The 24,668-nt window shown below is 40.0% G+C and overlaps 1 protein-coding gene across 1 annotated transcript in view; it reads left to right on the top strand.

Annotated features, from left to right (window-relative positions):
* The window catches only part of PDE3A (phosphodiesterase 3A), a 1,268,538-nt gene that overhangs the window by 611,554 nt on the left and 632,316 nt on the right, over positions 1-24,668 (top strand). Inside the window, exon 2 of the mRNA XM_086920567.1 lies at positions 13,205-13,255. Within this exon, the coding sequence (XP_086776693.1) occupies positions 13,205-13,255 (51 nt within the window). The remainder of the gene's footprint in view (positions 1-13,204; positions 13,256-24,668) is intronic.

Raw genomic sequence — 24,668 nt, 5'->3', positions numbered from 1 at the left:
TCCGGCCACCAGTCGTCATTCCAAATTGAAGCTTGCTTCCCAAAAAGCAAGACATCTCGGTCTTTTACCCTTTAAGTTTGAGGAAATTCATTTCATCCAACCTGCAACCACAAACATACAATGAGAAAAGTTGTCTGCGGTAGCTACCCGGTTTATGAGTCTTAACAGTCTTACTCACTATAAATTCTCTCAAAATGGAATGAGAGTGCTTGCCACTTGTCTGATGTTTCAAATACAGACAGCTGCTGTGGAACTGGGTAAGAGGCTGTGGCTGGGTACATGTGAACCTGTGAGCACATGCATGTGAGCACATGTGCCGGCTTAGCATGTATTAGACTAAAGTATTGCTCAGATCAGTATCTGTGCATAGGTAGCTTTTCGTAGAAGTGATCCTACAGGGATTGGTGCCAACCTGCTGCAGACCTTAAATTGTGAGTGGGTATTCATAGTGTAGGTCTGCACTGTTTAAAAGAAAAGAGTTGGTGCTTTACTGAATTATACATTATGAACAAAATCTAAGCCATAGTACAGTTTGACTCTACTTAGGCCTAGAGACACAAGTCTGATAACAGTCCTAGGGGAACATCTGCCCTGAGCGCAGATCCAAAGTCACTTTTGTGATATCTGTACTTCTTATGAAATTTAAGGATTTGGCATAATTCTCTGCCTCAGCTCATAAGTAGGCTCAATGTCTTTGTCCACCCTTCTGGGCCAAGTTTATTACTCTGCTGGCCAGCAGTAAAGGAACAAAGGTCTCTCCACACAGTAGAAACATTTGATAGTGCTTGGACTTGTTTCTGAGAAAGGAAGGGGTGGGTGCGGAATCCTTATGTGCTAATTACCTTACACTGCACCTGGCCACAGAAAGCTCACGCCCATAGAAACAAAGGAAGACAGCTAGAACTCTAGAGTCAAATACTGGAGGGACTCCCCTTTAAAGTTTTGGAGGGAATGGATCAGAAAGCTGTAGCAAATCGGGGTAGACCACTTCAAGTTGCTATGTAGGAATGTCCCAGACTGCTGTGTAGGAGGGTTACACAGTGGTAATAAAAGTACTTTTAGAAATGCCTGTTTATGTGTTTCTGGCGTGTGAATGTGAAGGGACACAGCTAAATTATAGGGGTTTCATGTGATGGGGATTCCCCATGAGAAAACCAATTTTAGTCAGGCAAAAATAATTTTTGGGGGACAAAGGTACATTTCTGCTATACTTAAAATTTTTGTAGCAGGTAATTTGTCATAATGGCTATGGAGGAATACTTCTGGAAATTGTACATTTCTATGAGTAGTCCATGAAATTCCTCTTAAGCTATAACATTTAGAAATCAACTTTGAAATAGGGGGAAAAACTATGAGATTACATTTCTGTTTTTTTCGAAAGCAAGTTGTAAATCCAGCCTAGAGTAGGTATATTTACTCACATGATAAATGAAAGAGTCATTCAAGCTTGTTTTTAGTTGATATCCATCCAATTTCAAGGCAACCAGATCTACTTTTCTTCAGAGACCTTAAAAGATTCCTGTTTAAAAAACATTTAGCCAAAGTCTCTGTCGAGGTTGCACTTATCTTTCCAAACCTGATAACATTGTTTCCACCCTTTTCTCTTCAACCTTATACCAATTCCACTGCTATGAAAGACGGCTGAAACTGTCCCTCTTTTCATTTTGTGATGCTTCTGATGATTTTTTAAAGTCAAAAGTTGCAATTATGAGAACTTTCTAACTTTAAATACCTATTGCTTATATGACATATGTTTTTTTTGTTGACCGGTAGAAGCGGGTGGTTTGTTTTGTTCAACAAAGTCTAAAAGACTACATTATCTGCCCATTAGGAAAAGGGTGCAATTTAAGTCACTTTGTATTGTCTTTAATGCACTTCATGGTCAGGGTCCTGACTCACCAGTTTCGATGATACACTCCCAAAAGAACCCTCCGCTCACTAGGAGCCAAATATGCCACCCACCAAGAAAGCCTTGTGGGGGCGAGAAGTTTCATCACAGGTGCGGCCAAAGCGTGGTATGCGCTCCCCTGGAGTTTTAGGAACTCCACTAACCTCATCGATTTCAGGAAACAACTCAAAAATTGGCTTTTCAACTTATAATTCCCTCCAGCTACATTTTTCTAAATGCCGCCCTGTTCTCAGTAAAGTTGAGCTACAAGCGCCGGTTCACCTCCGGGTAACCGTGCGCTCTACAAATATAATTAACATAACAATAAAGATGCACCTTATTGGTTATGCTTCCAGTATTACTGGTTGGTGGCATTTGTTACCAAATTAGTAAATTATAATTTGAATACCTGAATTAAATAAGTTTGTACTGGGTTATGTATATAGATAAGCACATTCTTTGAATTAAATAATGTTGGCAATATTTCATGGGTAGATCTGATATCAAAAATAGGTTAGGTACTTGAGAACATTAACATATCCGTTCCCAAATGTTTGCTTATATGAAATCAAACAACTAATTACAGTTGATTGAACTGGTTTATTCATGAAATTTGAATTCACTGTGGGAACACGTTACGCACACATTTATATAGTACATTGTTTTGCGTTATTAAACCAGTTTATTTACAATACTTTATCGCGTGTGTCTAGGAAATCTAGTTGTCCTTTATAACCTGATGCAATCTAGGTGTTGCATGTCAACTATGCACCTGGTCTCAATAGGCTTTATAAGATGGCGTATGGGGCAATATTTTTTATTTAGTATGGTGTAGATCTTTTGAAAAATACGGAAAAAGTGTTATCTGATGTTCTAGGTGTTTTACCATCTTCACATATTGTATATTGGTGACAAAGAGATTTCTAAAATTAAAGAAAAGCAACGAAATATTAGTGATATTAAGTAAACTATATGTGGAATAGCTTCTGAAGAGCACGAGAAGAGAGCAGCTGATAAGCGTCAATCTAAAAGGTTGGCGGATATGGAGCATGCAACAAAGTAAGAGATAATATGATATTCCCTGTTTGTCTTTCATTGTAAATGGAAAACAATAAAACGGTTAAGAAATAACAAATAACTACAAACAGTGGGTTATAGAGGGTTTCTCCGACTCGTCAGGGGCATGGCTGGTTACTGTAGTCGGATCACGGCCAGGTAGAGCTTCAGAGATACTTAAATCCTGCAGTATATTTGTTAAAGTAAGCTCCAGTGTTAGCACACTTGCAATTCGTTATGATATTGATAATCCCCTATAGAATCTAGGCACTTGTGTATGATATTGTTCCCATGAGATCACTACCGGAGACTGTATCCCTGTTAATCAGCATAAAAGTGCATTTTTTCCTTTACGACAATTTGATTACGGTTTCATTTTTAGATGGGCAGGCAATTTTAACTGAAGAAATGTGTGCATGTTAAAACAAGGAAATCGCCTTCTGGTCATATATATTTAAATATTTTTTATTAAAGTTATTGGGGTCTCTGCATATTGTGCATAGAGTATACACTTTAAATAAAATAGCAGCAAGGCATGAAATCAGGAATATGTTCCAGTGTGGGTAGCTGTAGTTTACAAAAATGACTAAAACTCATAATATTTTATTAAAATCTCCGACTATGAATTGTCAAGAAGATAATTATAGAAATGACCAACTTTTCAAGTGTGGTAAGTTGCGAATTTAACATAATTTTAAACACTGTAAATATTACAAGCTCTCATGAAATCAATGTTGAAGTCCCGCTGCTATAACATTCAGGGTTATATTCACAGCTGGTGCCACTGAATGCCAGCTGCTGAGAAGAGGGTGATGGCCAGGTGCCGCAGGGGTGCTTTCCTTCTCTGCAGCGCCTAGTGTTAGGCTGACTCCCCTCTCCCTCCCCTCGGTCCTTGTGTTAAATACATAGTTTACAGTTGAGGTCTTCTTTCCAACAATATCTCCTGCTTACACCTCTGTTACTGGAAGCTGCAGGAAGTTGGGGATATCCATCACATTTTCACAGTGTTTACCAGGGCACCCAAGAGCCTGGGGATCCTGTGCTGATGGCTACTTCCACCTTCCCTCCAGCAACTTCAGCCATGACACCTTGGCAGTTTGAGCAGGAGCAGTGCACTCCAGCGTGTGTGGCACTGCTCAAAACTGTCAGTGTATGTGTGTGTGTGTGTGTCTGCAGGAGCTCTGGGAGGAGGTGGAATACTAAGCATGCCAGTAAGGGACATTTAGACCACCTCAAGTATATTCCTATTGCACCACTAACTCAGTGAGCCGGCATTATTGTGAATATAGTTGCTTTTATTCATGATTGGGACCCTTGGCATCCTAATTTATGTGTAGATAATTTGCTCACAATAGTGCCTGCTCTCTGTGTTACTAATGCCATAATATATATTGTGAGTTAGTACTTATTGACCAAGATTTATAATTTTAATCAGAGCATTGAAATGCTGAGAACCTCATTGAGCGCTTAAATGTTGTGAACTCCGTTGAAGACAATGGAGTAGTTCCGGGCCTGAAGTGGCTGGTATAAAACCAGAGCTCCAACATTCCAATGTTTGACTTCATGTTTCTTCCCTTTTAATTTAGAATGTTCTACCCTACATGGGTGGAATGCTCTAATAGCCTTATGGCCCTTCTGCCGTGGGTTATACCGCTTGCTGAAGGCCCTCTCCCTCATTATAGGCACTCGCCTGCAACTCGGTTCTATAACTCGGGTCAAGGGCCTTTAACATCCAGTTTAGCTCTCGGCAGCAGTTTATAATATAATAAAAATCAGAGTAAATACCAGAAAAAGCCCAGAGGCATGGTTCCAGACTAATGTAGAAAATCAACCCTTCCATCCCTTAAACTCCCTGTCTGCAGTCTTACTACACATGCATATGACCAGCAGCCTCCTGGCTTGCTGAGTCTACACTGACAATGCTCAGAACCGTACTCCATGCATCAAATTACTTGATCATCAAGCGCAATTTCAAGCAATTTACCTTCAACATAAAGCTAATACACTGGCTTCCTCTTCAAGTTTGAACACTCTAAAAGGCCCCCTCACCTAGGCCTTCTGTGTCACTCAAACAAATGGACAATATATCTAATATGCACATATTTCTCAGTGGCCTCCATACAGTGCCTTTTCGGTTACTTTTAAAACTCCTCAGGATCATAAAGAACGCACACTGAAAGTAAAGTTTTAGAGTCATATGCCCTTCTTAAGATTATGGAATGCATTTAAGCTGCATGTTAGGCTTATTCCTTCCCATTTGCATTGTGGACAACTCTCAAGTCTCACCACTTAAGCATGGCCCTTGTACCCCAGAACGGATTCCATCACCAATCCATTGTTGCCTCACTCCTCTATATGTTTTGCTTAGGTCTTGCTTCATCTGTGACTTGACTTGCACACAGTTATTCTCTTCCACTTTGATTTGCTTCTTCTACCTCCTCCCTTGCCTGCTCTGCTTCAATGTAGTTTGTTCCTTGTGCTTGCTACATGTTTCTGTGTGTCTTTTGTAATCCCATATGGGGCATCTATTTCTTGTTACTATTCAGTGTGATCTGTGGCTCACAGTAGATTCACTCTTTATAATTATGCCTAATAAAATAATAATTTAACAACAAAACAACTGCCAATACTGCGTATTGTTCAATCATTTTTAGAATTAACCTGTATGAAAGAAACATAAAGGTCCGATTTTTTTGTTTACGTCACTAGTTTGTTTATTTATTTGAACACTAGTGGGAGAATTTTTTTTTCTTATATTTTCATTAGTAACCAATTTTTGGTGTATATACAAAAAACTACTACAATAACATATTTACAAGTGATTCATAATATACAAAGACACTTTACCAACAATTTTAAACACATCCAAGCTTGCACACTGGCCAACCCATTCATCCATCTACATTCATCCAACACAAACAGTACAAAACCTAAAGGTCTAATGTCAAAAGAAAAATCTATATATCAATTTCTTTGAATGTACATATATACAAATTTCACATTTCCACGTTTTTTTTCCTTTTTAAATGAGATATTTGCACCTTTTTTAATTGGACCTATTTAAAGAAATTATTTCAATTTTTGACAAAACGACCACACAACTAGTGTTCAAATAAATAAACAAACTAGTGACGTAAACAAAAAAACGGACCTTTATGTTTCTTTCATACAGGTTAATTCTAAAATTGATTGAACAATACCCAGTATTGGCAGTTGTTTTGTTGTTAAATAGTTTGGACTCAGCCTTACTGGTTAGGAGTCACGACCCTGTGTCGTTTTGGATGGATTTGTAGCGGAAGCTGGTTCGCGAGGTCGTTAGAGGTCAAAGTGATCCCTTTCTTCTCTTCCTCATACTTTCTATGAAGTTAGGATGACCGGTCGTGTGGTCGTTTTGTCAAAAATTGAAATAATTTCTTTAAATAGGTCCAATTAAAAAAGGTGCAAATATCTCATTTAAAAAGGAAAAAAACGTGGAAATGTAAAATTTGTATATATGTACATTCAAAGAAATTGATATATAGATTTTTCTTTTGACATTAGACCTTTAGGTTTTGTACTGTTTGTGTTGGATGAATGTAGATGGATGAATGGGTTGGCCAGTGTGAAAGCTTGGATGTGTTTAAAATTGTTGGTAAAGTGTCTTTGTATATTATGAATCACTTGTAAATATGTTATTGTATGAGTTTTTTGTATATACACCAAAAATTGGTTACTAATGAAAATATAAGAAAAAAAAATTCTCCTACTAGTGTTCAAATAAATAAACAAACTAGTGACGTAAACAAAAAAACGGACCTTTATGTTTCTTTCCTACAGGTTAATTCTAAAATTGATTGAACAATACCCAGTATTGGCAGTTGTTTTGTTGTTAAATAGTTTGGACTCAGCCTTACTGGTTAGGAGTCACGACCCTGTGTCGTTTTGGATGGATTTGTAGCGGAAGCTGGTTCGCGAGGTCGTTAGAGGTCAAAGTGATCCATTTCTTCTCTTCCTCATACTTTCTATGAAGTTAGGATGACCGGTTGTGTGGTCGTTTTGTCAAAAATTGAAATAATTTCTTTAAATAGGTCCAATAAAAAAAGGTGCAAATATCTCATTTTAAAAGGAAAAAAACGTGGAAATGTAAAATTTGTATATATGTACATTCAAAGAAATTGATATATAGATTTTTCTTTTGACATTAGACCTTTAGGTTTTGTACTGTTTGTGTTGGATGAATGTAGATGGATGAATGGGTTGGCCAGTGTGAAAGCTTGGATGTGTTTAAAATTGTTGGTAAAGTGTCTTTGTATATTATGAATCACTTGTAAATATGTTATTGTATTAGTTTTTTGTATATACACCAAAAATTGGTTACTAATGAAAATATAAGAAAAAAAAATTCTCCCACTAGTGTTCAAATAAATAAACAAACTAGTGACGTAAACAAAAAAACGGACCTTTATGTTTCTTTCATACAGGTTAATTCTAAAATTGATTGAACAATACCCAGTATTGGCAGTTGTTTTGTTGTTAAATAGTTTGGACTCAGTCTTACTGGTTAGGAGTCACGACCCTATGTCGTTGTGGATAATAAAATAATAAGGTAGGAAGATTAAGTAGTGAAATATCAGTTTGAACTGTTGCTATCCTTGTGATTTCAGTAAAACGAAGGTCTCCAGTACATTTACGTAAAATGTTCTATAGATACCCACATGTACATATACAATGTTAGGTTTTAGAACTTTGGTGATGCGCATGAAAGTTTGAGATTACTAGGTATTGCTCATAGATTAAGCACAACAAGAATGTGCTACAAAAACGCTGTAAATGGTTATCGTTATTAGAACTTGATATAGCACATGACTAGCTCCCGGAGGAGTATCTCGGTCGCTATGCTGATCAGGCGAGATTGGCACTGTTTAAAACAACCATATTTTTAACATCTTCTTAAAACTCATGAAGGTTCAAACAAGTAAAAATATGGAGAGGGAGACTAAAACAGTTATGCAGGCCAAATATGAAAATGATCTGCCTCCAAATCGGGTGATACGGATGCATGAGCTCTGCAGGAGAGCTTTGTTTGAGGACCTTAACTGTCTGGAAGGCAAATAACTCATTTTTGAGCACAGAAGAGCAGGTTGGTTCTGGTACAAAGCCTTGTGCATTAAGCAGCAGAGCTTAAAAATTGTCTGCTTTCTAATGAGCTATCAATGCAGTTTTTTGTGTATGGGAGCCGAGGGCAGACTGCAGATTAGCCGAGCAACAGTGGTCTTCATGGCTTGTAGTTTGGCCAGCAAGGTGTTTTGCTGCTACCAGCAGTGCATTCCCATAGTCCAGGAGACTAGTTATAAGAACCTGGACCAAGGTTTTTCCTAGAGATGGGTGGGAGTTAGGGAAAAATTTGTTTAACAACCTCATTGTGGCAAAACAGAAGTCACATGTAGTATCTTGATCTCACATGTATAATGTTTGATCTATTTTTACTCCCAGATTTATCAACACTTGCTTGAGAGAAGGAGCTGGGCCTAGGTCAGGGGGCCATCAGTCAGACAACCAGCGCTTGTGAGCTTTGCTGAACAGCACTATCTCCAATTTCCCTCTATTCTTTTGGAGACAGCTGTTACTGATCAGAACTGCAATTCTCCGCAAATTGGTCTTTCACTTTGTCTGAATCAGGGCCAAAAGAAATGAGCAGTAGAGTGTTGTCTACATATGATATGATTTCCACACTGCAAGATCTCACAATTTGTGCCAGTGGTGCTTCATAGATGATGAAAAGAGTTGTGCTCAGGCAGGAACCCTGTGGGACCCCTTTGTTGGTAAGCATATCTCTTGATTTAAATGGACCCAAACAGATGTGTTGGGTATGGTTGTCAGGAAAGTTGCCAAGTCAGAGTAGTACTCTGCCATAAATAGCTACTTCATGTCGTCTGCGTATAAGGATGGAGTGGTGGAACGCTGCAGACAGATCCAGTAATACTAACATAACTGCCTAGAGAAAGTCGGATGTTATCGGTGACTTCCAAAAGTGCGGTCTCAGTAATATGTATTGCTCTGAAGCTCTGAAGCCTGATTGTGAGGGGTCTAAGATCTTGTATTTTTCTATAAAGGATGTTAGTTGTTTGTTAATATGGCTTTTTAGAATGTTTGTGTGGAGAGGTAGTATTGAGGTGGGTGTGAAGTTAGCAAGAACTTCAAGGTTAAATTCCCCTGAACCGTGGTATTAATTATAGGATAGTGGCGCCTCTTGGTAGAATCACACAAACATATATTTGAAAATAAGAGTTTACTCTTCTTTTGGATTTCATGGAATCTAATTCACATATGGTGCATGTGATTTTAGCAGAACGATATATATTTTGTCACCCACTTTAAACAATTGCACATTATAAGATGGCGGCTGTTCGCGGCTATTCTAGAAGTCCACTGTCAATTTCTGTGAAATAGGAGGACACGTGATGACGCGTGCGCGTCCAATGCAAAAGTATGGCAGGCCTTTATAGAGGCAGTCGGTACTAGGAGTCGGGAGCTTGTCACTGTACACAGTGAAAGATAGGAGAGGCGTGAGGACTGAGAAGAAATACACGGAGGTGAGGGTTTGAACTTGGAGATGGGCTGTTTTGACTATGAGATGTTCAGGGGCCGATCGGCAGTGCAGCGAGTTTGGATATGGCTTTAGGGTACTTATTGACAATGGAAGTAGATTGTCTATTGGTATTGATGATTAAAAACAACAGGGACGGGCACAGGATTTATGCGCAGTCAGGATTGATTAAGCATTAAACATTTCGAGTGCTGCTTATACATACGAAGCAGGGTCCTAGTTTTTCGCGAGCGGGTTGTTAATGTCAATCTAGCCCTGAGAGTGCATATGCCATAAGAGGCATGACACATATTGGAGTGGGGTTTTAACATAGCTATATGAAGGTCCTAGTTCGCCAACCATGGTGTTATGTGAACACTGTATATACGGGTAGCCCCACGATGTGAACTTAGTGATTAATGGCATTAGAGAATGTGTCACAGTTTAAATTTATAGATTAAAAGTTCACTATATTTAGAAAACGATGTGCTAAATTAATAGATATGAATTCCGCAGAAACCAGGATTTGACAAGGACACTTGCCATTTGATTAATTACAATTTGGACACGCCGCGCAGTACGGAACCCCAATGTGGGTGGGAAGTATCACCACATTTCAAGTAGGTGTTTCAACTTCAAACATAGGGTGGACATATTGAATTGCTTTATGGAGATGACTTGTAAGAAGGCTGACTAAGAGTGTTTTCTACACTTGTTTCTTGCACTTTTTATGTTACAGAACTCACAGATTTGAAGGTTTAAGGTATTTGATTTCGGATGGACTTTCTTGCATATACTATGATTGACGTTTTTTTTGTTTTTTTTCACTACACTCATTTCTCCATTTACAATTGGAGACAGGGACGTCTTTGTGATTATAGTGTATGTGATTTCCACTGAACACTACTCACAATAGAGGCCATGCACCCAATTCATGAGGTTAGTGACACCACCACACACTTCAGTGCACTCTTGGGTATTAAGGTTGCACTTGCTATTTAATATATAAAGTCAAGAGCCCTTATTTATTTTCTCTCTCCACAGAATTCAGGTTATAGTCCGCCTCCCTTTAAGAGGCTTTTTTCTGTTTACAGTTCATGAATACTTTCTGAAATGTACTGAAACTACAATTGGGTTGGCTTAAACGTGTGTGGATTCCTGGTATTTTGTGACATTACAATATGCACTTTGTGTATTACCTGCATGAGTTTATGAAACAATGAATACATAGGCATGTGTATGTTTATATTTATACAGCCTTGAGGAAGTTGCGGGACAACACCCCATTAAGCAACAAAACACGTGTTGGCTGTGGCTGTTGACAACTGATACACAAGACCACAAGAATAAACTTGAAAACAAAAGAACCAGATGAAATTGTTCACTTTTGATGTTGTGTGATGATAACATAATTGCTTGTTCTCAGTTACGATAGGGAAACCAGTTGGAAACTTGACGTGTGCTGGGGAGTGAAGTATATTAAGAACTTCAAGGTTGGCGGAGGGCTTTTTTTAAGAAGTGGAGATACTTGCACACGCTTCCAATCAGATGGCATTTTAGAAGAAGTTAGGGAAAGATTGAACAGTTTTTTTACTGATGGGGCTAGGCAGTTGGATAGACTGGTTGTTATACTCGGTGCACAAGGATCTAAGGGGAAGCCTGATTTGGCAAGGGTTGGCATCTTCTGCACCTAGTCCTCACAGCAAAGGTCAAAGACCTCCATTACACCCCTGCCATCTGAAGGAAGTAAATTCAGGTCCAGTACTGTATCTGATTGTTCTAAACGGATGGAAAATTTCCTATAGATGGTGTTAATTTTATCTTCTAAGAATTCGGCTAAAGCATCATAGAGTTTTTGAGATACCGGAGTAATAGAGGCACAGATGCAAGTATTCAAAAACCTATTTAACGCATTGTAAAGATCTTCTACAGAATCGCCCACTAGGGCAATAGTGAAAGTAATGCACGCTGATTCTATTGTGATTATCACTGGGCGTGGCACGGTTGGATGCCATATCCACTGGGAATTTAGTGGAACGCCATCGCTGTTCCAGGCATTTTCATTTTTTTATTTCCCAACGTAAATTGTCAGGGTATCAGGGTGCCTGGTTTCTTGGATGAGGAGGGGAGGAAGAGGGTTTCTTGAAAGGGGCTATTTGATTGAAGTTGGTTGTAAAGGAATAGTAATAGGCTGCCAAGGCAGTGTTGATACCTAAACTATTATGATCTTAAAAGCTGATCTGGATATATATTTAAAATGTTGTTTTCTTAAATGGATCTTTGCCTTATTAAGATAAAACTCGGAATATTGGAAATAGTAATATGTTTCACATAACAGCTATTTTAAGCTTTTGTCATTTAGTAGTAAAGACGTGAAATACATTTTGATTAATTTTTTATCATTAATCAGCCAAGATTCAGGACCTAATTGAAAATTTGGAGGGAAGTGAAAATCCTCCAATTTCTGAGGGAAACTCTAAATACAGAGTAAAATCATTTAGCTGCATTTCCTCCACAACTGATTCCTAAAGGTATGCATTCATGTTTTGCAACTGAAATCCGTTGCAAAGTATTAATATGTTGCCACCACTTCAAAGAAGGTGGTAACACATCCATAGATGGGAAGGTGTCCCCAATGGGATCCCATCCCCATTGTCAATGTTTTAAAAAACAATTTTAGAAGTAGGCAATGGTCAACGGGACCCAGTATTCCATTTATAAAAATGGACTACATTTAAAAATGCTTTAATGAAAAGAAATCACAGACATGGTGGTCTGATGAACCCAGCAGATCACCATGCCTGTGATTGTAGCCAGCCATAGTGGGCAGGACCGGACTGGCCGTAGAGAGAACCGGGCATTTCCTCGGTGGGCCGCCAGGGTGGGGGCCGGTTTTGGACCCATTGGCGGGGGGGTTGCTTTTTGTTACCAGGGGTGGTTTTGCAGCATTATCGTCCCCCAGTGACAAAAGCAGCTGTAGTGTTTCCATGCACGACCCTCCCACCCCCACCTGTGGCCATCCCGCCTCAATTTCCAGGGCCGGTTTGCGTTCCCAGTCCGGCCCTGGTAGTGGGTTGCTTTTTCTAAAATACCTCATTTAATATTTATGAGATAGGTCAAATTGTTACCCACAATTCTGAATGTTGTGAACCGACCTAGGTTGTTTCATAAAATACAAATGCATTCGGTAAAGTCAGTGAGCAAATTTCAACTACTTTTACCTAATGCAGTTTCAGTACGTAAGGCCCCTTGTACTAACATTTTGGTGAAAAGTAGTACCACCATGCCCAAGCTCCTATGTTTTCTTGTCAAGATTGAGAGTGCAAGTCTTTTTATTTGCGATGAAATTTAACGCATTTAAAGAAGATATCCTTTCTGCGAAATTACCTCCACCATAGAAATGCGTTCAGCGTATTGACTGGCTAGATAGCCACTTTTACCAAACCATTATTTCAATCATTCTCCAGTTTTCTAATTCAGTTGTGCATATTTCATCATAGTTTTTTAAAACAATGGAAATCCATTTTGGTACCACAAATATATTTTAAAATTTAAATATATGGTAACTTAAAAATAAAATGTTGCTTTTTAACAAGCACAAACAAGTGTGCAACAATGAATTTTTATTTATTTACATTACGTTACATTTCTTTCTGTACTTTGTGGCTTACCTTTGTTCTGATATTTTATTTCAGCTCATGGGACACCCAGAATGGGAACACAAACGTGGATCCCGAGGTTCACAGGTTAGTCTTGTAATATGTATTATGTTTTGCTAATGTGAAAATCTATACTGGGCTTAAATGACATTCATTGGTCTGGAAACACAATGCATTGTAGGAAGGTGTGCTCTGCTATTACCTGCACTATCTACTCCTCATTCTTAATTGTAATGTTCTGCTAGTTCATCTTATCCTAGGTAATGAATTCACAAGTCATCAAAGTTCAGTCCCAAAGCAAACGCTCTTTACCTATTACCTATCTTAAGATATTTACTGATGACTTCTAGCATCTATAATATTAATTAAATCTCCATACCACTTAGGTGTCTGTGCAGCACTACATCATGGCCACATCTGATAATGTGCATCCATTCAATTTTCCACTGTAGTAAACACTAATTTTTTCTCATCAGATACTGTCTTGAAGAGTTATATCATTGTGTGCTTTGCAATGCAATAATACTCTTACACAACAGCTAAACATGCTTAACATGGAACTGATATACACAAATGGTTTGATTAAACAAAATAATGGCACAAGAAAAATCATTTATGAGTGTAAACTTTAATCCTGAATTCCAAAATTGGACTCGCTGACAGTTATATGCACATTTCTTTTTCCGAATTTGCACTCAGGATGGTGTTTTGCCTCCATGCTACTTATTTGTATTGTTCACTTTTGTGTGGCATGTCTAAGGAATTTACAACTTGTTTTGGGATTCAAGAGAATCCGTTTATCCATTGGTTGGCTTGCTTTGATCAAATCATAATTTAATGGGCACTAAGATCATGATATCTAAACGAGCCCTTCACTGAAAAACTTTTAAAACCATGCTCAAGTGCTAGATTTTCCTGGAAGTTTTTTAAATCTTTCTGAAGTAGCTACTATTCTGTAAGTAAAATGATGTTTTGATTACACAGTTGTATACTACTTTTTTAGGCCAAAGTCTGTGCGAAAGACTTATTTGGGACATTCTGCCAGTTGACCTGGAAAGAAACTCCACTCATTGCTTTCCATTGGCTTTTTGTTTTACCATTTTTGTTATCTGGCTTTCTATTTGCTAGTTTTATTTGTTTTGCCCCATCTGACTCCTGTATGTCCCTTCCATGGAGCAGACTGTTTCACATGTCTTTGACGGGCAGCTTTATCCCTCCATAACTGTTTGCTATTTGGGAACTTGTTTTTTCTTTTTATAAAACTTCTCCATAAAAGTGCATTTGTTTCCCTCAATGTCTTTCTCCAAGTTCCCCCATCACCTCTGTTTTCCTATTCCACTATGAAACTTCTCAATCTCCCTCTGGGTAGGGCATCTCCTGGACTTTACTTTTTTTTTTATTATTTAGATTCTTAGTTGTTAGACCTAAAGTCAATGATAGTCTTGTTACATCAATAAGCAACTTTGTTAATCTTTTCTAAAAAGTTGTGCTAAATGTCACAAAATATGGAGCTATTAGTCTCAGAACAGAAATGGAGTGTAGAGGCAGGTGTAGATAGAAAAAATATAAATTTTATATGTAAATTTTCATAGCATAGGGTACAATACAGTGTATCAAGCACAATTTTACATGAAGTACATAATACAGATTTTGAATCAACTTCTCTGTAACAAGAGTACAAGCTTTTCTTCATAAAAATTAAAATACAGTTGTGGAAGAAAAAGCATTGGTCGACGTTTCGGTCTTTAGTAATCAATATGCTGCAGAGAGGACCAAGATGACCAAGTCCAACACAATCCCTTTGCCACAATCACAGCTAATTACATAGTCTTGATATTCATATGCGGCCTATGTTCCTGGAGTTTACTTTTGCCGTATGTTAAATTATGCAGTATACCGATTGCACTCCTTCATTTATGCCCTTCTTGCCCCTTTTAAAATGCAAACTATGCTCGCTCATGCCATGTCCTTCATCTACAAACCCACCTAAGCAAGGTATGTTCTTGTCTGCCAACCAAACATACCTCCAACTCTTCCTTTCCTGTCCCAGCCCTACACAACTACACTTATTGTGATATAACTTAATTGTATGCAGCAGTTGCAGGACTGTTGCTTTATTTTACCCAAATACATATTTCTCCCCCTTCCCTAGAGTTTGCCCCCAGATTTCCAATGGCGTAGTTTCCATTGGTGCATTGGTACACTTTTTGCTCTCACGTGTGCCTTTTGTTTTGAACTTCATATGTTGTGCTGTGTGCCACAAACCATGATCATTGTTCTTTTTTTAACCGCCACCTGTCTCCCCACCCTTCTCTTCCTATTCAAATCTTCAAATCCTCCCTTTATGTTCTTTTTGGCCATGAGCTGCCACCATGTTCAATTAAATTTTAGCAGCATTCACATGCTGCATATGCTAATGGAGTTTACTTTCAATATTTATTGAAGTATGTTCTAAACCAATTACACTCCATTCTACATGCCCTTCTAGTCTGTTCAGAAATACGAACTCTGATCTTTCACGCGCCCTGTCCTTTCCATGCAAAACCAACTACTATGGTGTGATATTCTTCCCTACCCCTAACAAACTTGCCTCTCTGTCTTCCTTTCTTACACCTACCCTACACACTTGCTAGAGCTTACCCCTTCAATCCACCAAGTGAATTTAGGCATCTTTTTACCTAATACTAGAGTTTTACATTTGCCGTACTCAATATAAGCTTTTTATCAGCTACTAGTTTACATTGTTGTTCTGCCTATGCATAGTTCAATAATATTAGGTCATCTGCATATTGTACACAATCAAAGCTAACTTTACTTATCTTAGGAGGAAAAGAACATGTATACCAAACAATGGGATCGGTCAGCTAGGTATGAAGAAAACAAAGTCAGAACAGGACTTCGTCCTCTTTTTAAATCATTTTAACTGGGATAAGCTGAGATAGGCAGCAAATAGGTTCAACTGGATTTGCACCGAATTGTTCGAATAGAGAGTTTGGAAGATAAACAAAAGCCTTGGTGAAAACTGACAGATTATCTATTTCTTCCCTAGTGTTGTGTGATTTACAAAACTGAAGTTCACAGTATGATGCATGTTTCTCTGTGTTTTATTTTCATTTTTTGTTGTAACGTAACTCAATAAAACGTGTACTAATCATTTGCAAGCAATTGGAAATTATAAAACATTTAGCTCCATGGAAATATAGTCGGTTATCAGCAATGGTCGTTAAAGAGCACCAACATTATTCACCAAAGAAGTTCACCAGATGGACCTCATTGAGGCCAGTAAGGTTGGAGTAAAGACAGTTACCTGGGTGATGTAGGTTGAACCTTTGATGTGAGGGGGTTGCTTTCTGGTATCTATGCTTCTGGTTTCTTTAGTTACCTTCCGAATACGTCCACAATGACCCAATCATTTTACATAAAGTTACTGTTGCGGCTCCCTATGCCGAGACCAGTCCAAAAGGTTTTAGCAGGCATTTGTCCACAATAGAGGTCCAATGCTAAAGGGTCGAACTGAGAAAACAGGGTCAATGACAGGGGTTGAGAAAACCTTTCTGCGTGCAGATAATCCATAAGAACGTGCTTGTTTTAATACAATGTTTATTGCTATATCTTTGCAAATGCAACAGAATGTATAGTTTCCATTTCTTGTGGAGCAGATTAATTCTAATCTGCTGGTGCAGGGTCACCACTCTTGCCACGGGTCCTTATCAAGTAAGAAGGAATCAACACTGGAGTGAAGTCAAAACATAGGCCATTTATTAATCATTCTTAATGGGTCTCCATCCAACGAGCACCATGGAGTTACTCAAGTGGAGAGCACGCTTGAACGATGGTTACATGGGTTTTTATAGGGCAGATCGCAAACAAGGAACGCCCAGAGGTAAAATGAACTTTGGAAAGAACACAGAAATGAGGCAAGGCAAGAATCGACAGCCTCGGTGTCTTGTGCAATTGCTACATCCTAAAGCTGAACAACAAAATATGCTATTCTGAGTAGACTTTACTTGAGAATTAAGTATTGCCTGAAAACCTTTGAGCAAGCTGTCTCTGCAGGTTTACACAGTCTACAATGTCCCAACCTGCAATTCTTTACTCATGTTTATACAGATGCTGCATCAAAAAGAGAACCAGGCTGAAAGTAGGACAGGGGTGAAAATGGATGAAGCACAGCTTAATCAAAAAATGAAAGAATCAGATTGTACATTTTAACAGTCTAATTAATAAAGTGATTTGGTTGTGAAAACAAAGTTGGAATGAATTCTAAAGTAGCGGCCTGTACTAACTCTTACACAAGATGAGGTTCATTAACAGTTCAAGTATATTGGGGTGGTTTGAATTATTAAGCATCAATGTTTGCACAGTTAAAGAGATAAAACTGAGAATGATGGTATTGTTTGTTGGATCTCTGATCTATTTCATCCCTGTGAAAAAAAAATTAAATGTACAGACTTAGAATCATGTTTCTGGTATTAAAAGTAAAACTTCCTGGGTACCATTTGGGAAGATTTGCCTTTTTTATGAATATTTTATCAATACTTTCTTATGAGTCTTTAAATTCTTAAGCTTGTTTAGGTTACCTTTCTTAGACTCTTCTGCCCTAACCAATGGACTCCACGGAAAAGAAGCCACTCAAAAAAGTTTTTATTTCTCCTTGTAAGACCATTCACTATTTCTGTGTGTTGCCCTACTGTTAGAGACGAGCACAATTATTATTCATTTTATAAACTCGCAATGGAATAGCCATATAGATACTTTGGAACTGGAATAATGTTCAATAAAAGTCTTACATCAGCAGAACCTGTGTTGAGAAAAAGGTGCATGATAGTTGTCTGTGGATCTACCACTGCTCCTTGCCTCTTATTTACTGCGAGAACTGCCACCACAACTTCTCCATTTGTGTATTCATGCTCCTTATCATGCGGTGGTAAGTCTCTGTTCCTGAGTCGTTTTGCGCTCAGCTGTGAAACTGTGCATTTTTTCAAAAAGAGAGTAACTTCGTCCAAGGGAGTACAGTAGTGGTATCTTAAAGTCAGATCTCTTTATGGGTCTCTCCCAGATACTAACAGGTTGTGCTGGCAACTTTCTAACCCCCAATACCATCAGGACCTACATCATGTCACCGTGCACACCTCTATCTTCCATTCTGTCTAAGATGTGCATGATTGATGCATGTATGAGTAAGGTTTTATAAACATATGATGCTGAGAAACAATAATGATAAAAACGGTCAGGTAATTCATAGTCATCCAAATGGATCACACTTCTCAGCTGTAATACCCATGTACACAGGTAAATAGCTACACTGAGTCATCCATGTGTACTCAGATGTTCGCTTTGTATGTTATATTATTGGTGTATTTCCCAAAATGTGGTGCAGGATTTCCTCTTAAGCAGGCACACTTAGGTCAATGAGATTCAAGCCAGTCCATATTGTATATTCCAGTGTCAAAATGATGTGGAGTTTTCCCTTTTCAGAGCATGCAATTTTAGGGTACAGCGAAAGCTACAAATGTGCTCTCGCTGGACACACATGGATTAAACTATTTCTCGACGTAATTTAATTTGATCCTGCTTAAAACTGTTTCGGTGCTGATTAAATAGTTAGAAATAGAATTGCTATCGTGAATTGCGTGTTCGATTTCGAAATATAATGCAGATGCACTTGCTGATTTCAGTTCATTATCCTGTCTTTCCAAGAGGATGCCCTACGTTTTGGAGTCAGGCAGGTCACGCTCTGCAATACTTCATTATATATGGAAATTATTTTGAGTTAGTTCAGCGATCCAGATTTAAAAGTGTGCCCATGCAAACATGCCACATCTTTTAATTCCCCTTTATGCCGTTTGGCTTTGGAAAAAGATTGTTTTTTACTTCTAAAAAAATCTATAAACAGCCTCTACTGTATTGCTGTGTCAATATTGTACCTAGTTTATTTTTGTAACACGACCCAAAAGGGCAGTGTGTAGCATTGACTCTTGGACTCTGAGGGATTAGCTGGATTTTCTGCTTGTGCTTTCAGATCCCTTCCCCGCCCATTAGGCTGTAATGTCCATGCTGTTGCTGCATGAATTGGTGGTAGAAATTGAGAATCAATAGGTCCCTAACCACTAGGATTACGGATGCAACCTGCCTTCAGTGAAAACACTGGCCCTTTATAGTAGCATCGATGGAAATTGGAGTGTGGGTAGCAGCGCGAGGCAGGGAGCTGTGGCTTACACAGCTGGCTGACATACATTGCAAACCTGCAAGCCCTGAAGTACTAGTGAGAAAACTGCGCGCATACACGTATAAATGCATCGTTATTCTCTGTTCTCTCTGATGTGGAAAATATATATATTCTAAGGTGTGGAGTCTGTGCCTGGTGCATTGTGGGTTTCAGAGGATGTGATCACAAGTTATTCAATGTGTACCAAGAAACTGAAGCAAAGACATTCAAGGAAAACAAGTTGCAATATTCTAGACCCAAGGCTAGAGCGTACACAGAATGTATTTACACTGCAGTGAAGTAATGTTTTCCAAGGCATGTGTGTTCTAGTGCTTCTCGTGCTTTACGCGAAATCCTAGACCCTGTTCGATTATATATACAATGAATGTCCATTATGCCACACAAATAAAGCGGTGTGCATGAGGTGTGTGGCAGGAATAGAAAACTACGGAGATGGCGATCGGGGTGACAGGGCATGTGAGAGGTGGCTGCTGGAATTTCAAGCATCAGGCCTGCCAAGTATCACGCATCAGGTGTGACGCTCACGCATTTCAGTGTGGTGTTTCGCAACACCGCACTGAAATGCATTGTCACGCATTTATTGCCACTTTGAAACGGCTGGCTAAGCAGGGTGCAAGCGCGCGCCACCGGCGCTTTGCGCCGTCTCTGCTGCTCCCATGGACGTGCTTCCAGCAGTTGGGCTCAAAATGAATAGTTACATTTCTGCTCTCTGCTCTGAAATGGCTGAGAGCGCTACAATGTAATTGTAACCGATCTGCCCGGCAGCCCGCGGCGCCGCAGGACTTAATTCAGACACACACCACTGACACTCATGACTCACTGCCAATTACCAAGACGGGAGCCGGGGGCCGGGGGAGGGGCCTCCTGCCCCTTGCAGTGATTTCTACTGGCTATGGCACACCTGTGGGGGTCCTGATTATCCGGATGTGACCTTAGTGTGTGCCTCGTCACGTCCTGAAGGAGAGGAAGTGAGGTAACGTTAGAAGAGGCGGGGAATCTAAGAGTCGAGTCGACACCTTGACGCCATGCGCTGCTGAGGCTAGTGTCTGCGCAAATATTAATAACACCCCGGCGTTGCCAGACGACCGGCGGGGAGGGCGGCCAGATCGAGACCAGTGATTAATTAATTTCTGTCAACCACGACAGGACACACAGACTGGACATGGCGCCTTGCTGAATGTAAGGCAAAGTTGTGATAATGATCGCGGGCGCAATGTGGTGCGGGCCGAATCGGGACGAGTCAGTCACTCAGTCCGGGAGAAGACTGCAGAGGGCATCATGCAGTGTGCTGCAGCTCTGCGTTCAGGGGTCCATGTGCCACTCATGCTGTGATTTGAGGTGGTTTGGGACTGTATGAAAAATTGCGGGCAGCGCCACAAATTCAATGCTGGCACCTCTCGCAGCACTTTTGCAGGCAGTTCGCTCCGGCCCGGGCCGCCGTGCTACCACATCTGCTATTAATTGTACCCCGCCGAATGCAGCCAATACAGAAAAGTTACCCAGGAATTGTAGCACCAAGCGGCCTCGAGGAAAGTATAACAGGCCTCCTCCACTGAACTCATGAGGAGTCTGTACAGCACCACCCCGATCACTTTGTGGAGGCCGCAGGCAGGGTGGTAAACAGTCCTGAAATAGCGTCCTCGCCTGAGCTCAGCCTGTCTGCAGTGCCGCGACCAGCCCTTGTTGACCAGAGTGCTTCACTGCCTGCAAGCGTCATCCCCCGTGCAGCTTCTGGACACTCAGACTCATCTGCGACCGGGCCGTGGCCCAAATAGGTACCAGCCCAGACCCTGTGTTTAAGTCTATAAGATGAATCATGTTATTTCTAGTCCTGATGCTCTATTTCCTTGATGCTTTTTATTGCCCTCTATGATGCCTCTCATTATTGTGTCCGGTATTTTGTTTTTGCACTCGCTGGTGCCATATTATTGTTGTGTCTGGATACCCTCACAGGCGCCCTATTATTGTCCTCTTTGATGCCTTCTTATTCCCCTGTGATGACAATATAACCCCTCTGATTTGCTCTGCTGCCCTCTCGGATGCCCTGTTATTACCCCATCTGAAGCACCACCTTTGTACTCAGTCTTAGATGCTCTGATATTGTCTTATCTAATTTGCTATTATTCCCACCACTGATGCTCTGTAATTGACATCTCTATGGCCCTATCAGTGCCCTTTCTGATGCCAAGTTAACCCCCATGATGCCTTCTTAAGGCCCCCTCAGATGCAGTATTATTGCTCTCTCTGAAAGTAGTATAATTTCCTTATTTACTGCCCTGTTATTAACCCATTCCACGTGATATTATTGTACTGCCTTATGCCGTTATTGCCTGCTCCATCTGTCTGTTAATACACCTTCCGATGCCTCATTACTGCCAACTTTGATGCCAGTGTTGCCCTCTCTATTGTTCTGTTAATGTCTCCTCTGAGGTCTCATTATTGCCCCCTCTGATGCGTTTTTGCCCGCTCTATTTCCTGTTAATGCTCCCTCTGATGCATTCTTATTGCCCCCTCTGATGTCGTTATTGCCCTTTCTGAAGACCTGTTAGTGCCCCCTCCCCTGGTCGCTGCTCGGTCTCTGGTTTGTTTATTTTGAGGCCTTGAAGGAGGCGAGAGGGGTCAAGAGAGCAGTAAGGGGTTTTTAAGATTGTTAATAATGGTGGAGCGGTTAGCCGTTGCAATGAATGAAACAAAATATATTTTCCATTCTATTAAAAAAACTTGGATTAACCACAGTACTCTGGGACCTCATGCACACCAACTTTAGAACGCCTATATGTCCTTTGTTGGATTTGGTGATCTAATCTATGTATTACAATACATGGACGATTTGCTATTTTGTCCCATACATGTTTTCCTCCTAACTTCTCTTGATAAAATGTTATTTAAAGTGTCACATGATAGATGTAAATGCTACTCAAAAGTAGAGTACACATAAAAATGTCATTAATATGCATTCTAAAATCTTGGCAGCTATGTGCGTTAGTCAAACCCCTGATGCGTGGTACTTGGCAGGGCTGGTGTAATTTATATGTATATGTTTCCCTCGTCTTCATTGCTTGATTATGCTCTGGAGAAAGTGTCACTCATAGTTCTTTACATGTCACTCATAATTACACAGAAATTATGAAAATGTCACACATAGCAATCTGAAACCTTGGCAGCTATGAAGCATCCATTAGAAAATTTATAAATCAACTCCCGACAACGACGAAAAGGGGCAGCAGTGGCTGTGAAGCTGTTGAATGGAAAGGTATGTGGGGAAACCATGGAGGGGTAAGGCAAGCGGGGTAGCAGAATGATGGGTCGGAATGATGGACCTAAACCTGTTTACATTTCACATATTCTTTTAATCTCGCAATGGCAGGTCATTAAATATGGTGTACAGTTGAAAATACATATTTTTTCGATCTGAATGTCATCATTTTAAACACCATGCGTCACCACATTAAATGCACTACTGTCTGCAGTGTTATGAGGGGAATGGTCGCTGACTCTGTATAGTAATTTGGCCCTGTAGTTCACAGCTTCCTACCTCACCGGAATTGATTAACTATTGTGGAAAATTTACCTTGAATCTGTTTGCTGTTCGTTTTAGTGTTCGGTGCTTGTTTCTCCTAAAGTCACTTCGTTTTTTTTAACCCTGGTTTTACTTTCCTTGCACTTTAACACTTCCCTTCCGGGTGGAGGAAGGCCCGTTGCAGGGCAGCCATCTTGGTGCTGCTGCGCTCTAGTGGTTGGTAGGCACCAGTATTTAATGGGCTTGCCGCCATGGACGTGCAGCGGATAAATGGATGCTATGCTGCTTGATGAATTGAAGAATTTGTTCTTTTTAATATAAGCTCATGCGGCCTAATTTTAAATATTCATGTCATTTTAATTGTTGCTCGGGAAACGGAATTGAATTACTGTTGGGGGAAGTTTACCTTTAATTTGTTTGGTGTTCATCTTAGCACTCTGAGCTTGTTGCTCCTAAAGTCGCTTTGATTTTTTAAGCCCGGCTTTACTTTCCTTGCACTTTGTACATTAACGCTCCTCTTCCGGGTGAAGGAAGGCCCATTTTGGGGCAGGCACCAATATATATTGGGCCTGCCACTGTGGACGTGCAGCAGACGAGCGCAGCGAGTGCGCCGCCGGCATGCCAAAGGCAAGCCTGCCTGCGCCCGGACGCGGCCGGGGCCAGCCACGCCAGCCGATCTTCCTCTGGTATTCCAATGTCACCAGAATTTTTTTAATCTTTAAATACCCATCATAAATTTGATATGTGTTTGTTGCCAAGTAAAATCAAGGGCCCTCTAACCTGCATTAACTGCAAAACAGCTTTGATGATTTCTAATACTCGCTCATCTCTTACTGCTAATATTCCCCACAATATTTAGCTGAAGAGAGTACTCATTAATGCTTGTTGGCTTTGTAAGCAAGCCCAAGACATTAATGAAATGATGAGTGAAATGCAGCTGGACTTTCTCTTTATTACAGAATCATGGATTAAGGAATGGTGCAATCCCAATATTGCACTAGCCCTCCCACCTAGCTATAATATCTATAGACATGATAGAAAGGAGATAAGAAGAGGAGGGTTAGCCATTATTTAACAAAACTCTTACTAGTACACACATTTTCACCTTCCCTTCCTGATAGGACCGGAAAGCATAGGTTTTTGCTTTAAATTCAATGGCTCTACCTCCTTTATAGGAGGTTTGATATACAGTCCCCCGGCGCTAATCTAGAGTTTTTTCAACTTTAGGAGATGCATTAGGACTCCTTATTCTATGATACTCAAACTTTACTCTCTTAGATGATGTCAACCTTCATTTAGAATGTCGGAAAGAAGCAGAAGTGGAAAACTTGCTTGAAACACAAGAAACCCATAGGCTCCACCAGCTGGTTTCAGGTCCCACACAGGGCCCCACTCTAGATGGGGCTTTCTCCAGTTTCCTTTCTTTAACAGTTAATACACCAATCCCTCATGCTTGGTCTGACCATATGTTAATCCCTTTGAACAATAACCCCTTTTTCGAAAATCCCTCCCTGAGCTCTATTTTAAGATCACTACCTTGCAATAAATCGGCTAGGATTATGCAAATCCAGAGCTGCCTTATATAGCACAAGCTCCCATACCCATTACGTCAGAAAATACCGTAGATGATTCCCGGCGCTTTGATGCATGGATTAACTCTATCAGTAATGAATTAGCTCCCATTGTTCAAGCCACAACTAAAAACAATCTCAAAACTTCCGCTCCCTGGTACACACCATCATTAGCAGATC

The sequence above is a fragment of the Lissotriton vulgaris genome, chromosome 1_1, assembly GCF_964263255.1.
Source record: "Lissotriton vulgaris chromosome 1_1, aLisVul1.2, whole genome shotgun sequence".
In the NCBI taxonomy this organism is placed as follows: Eukaryota; Metazoa; Chordata; class Amphibia; order Caudata; family Salamandridae; genus Lissotriton; species Lissotriton vulgaris.
The sequence above is the reverse complement of the archived record's forward strand: the minus strand, read 5'-3'. Positions and strand labels throughout refer to the sequence as shown.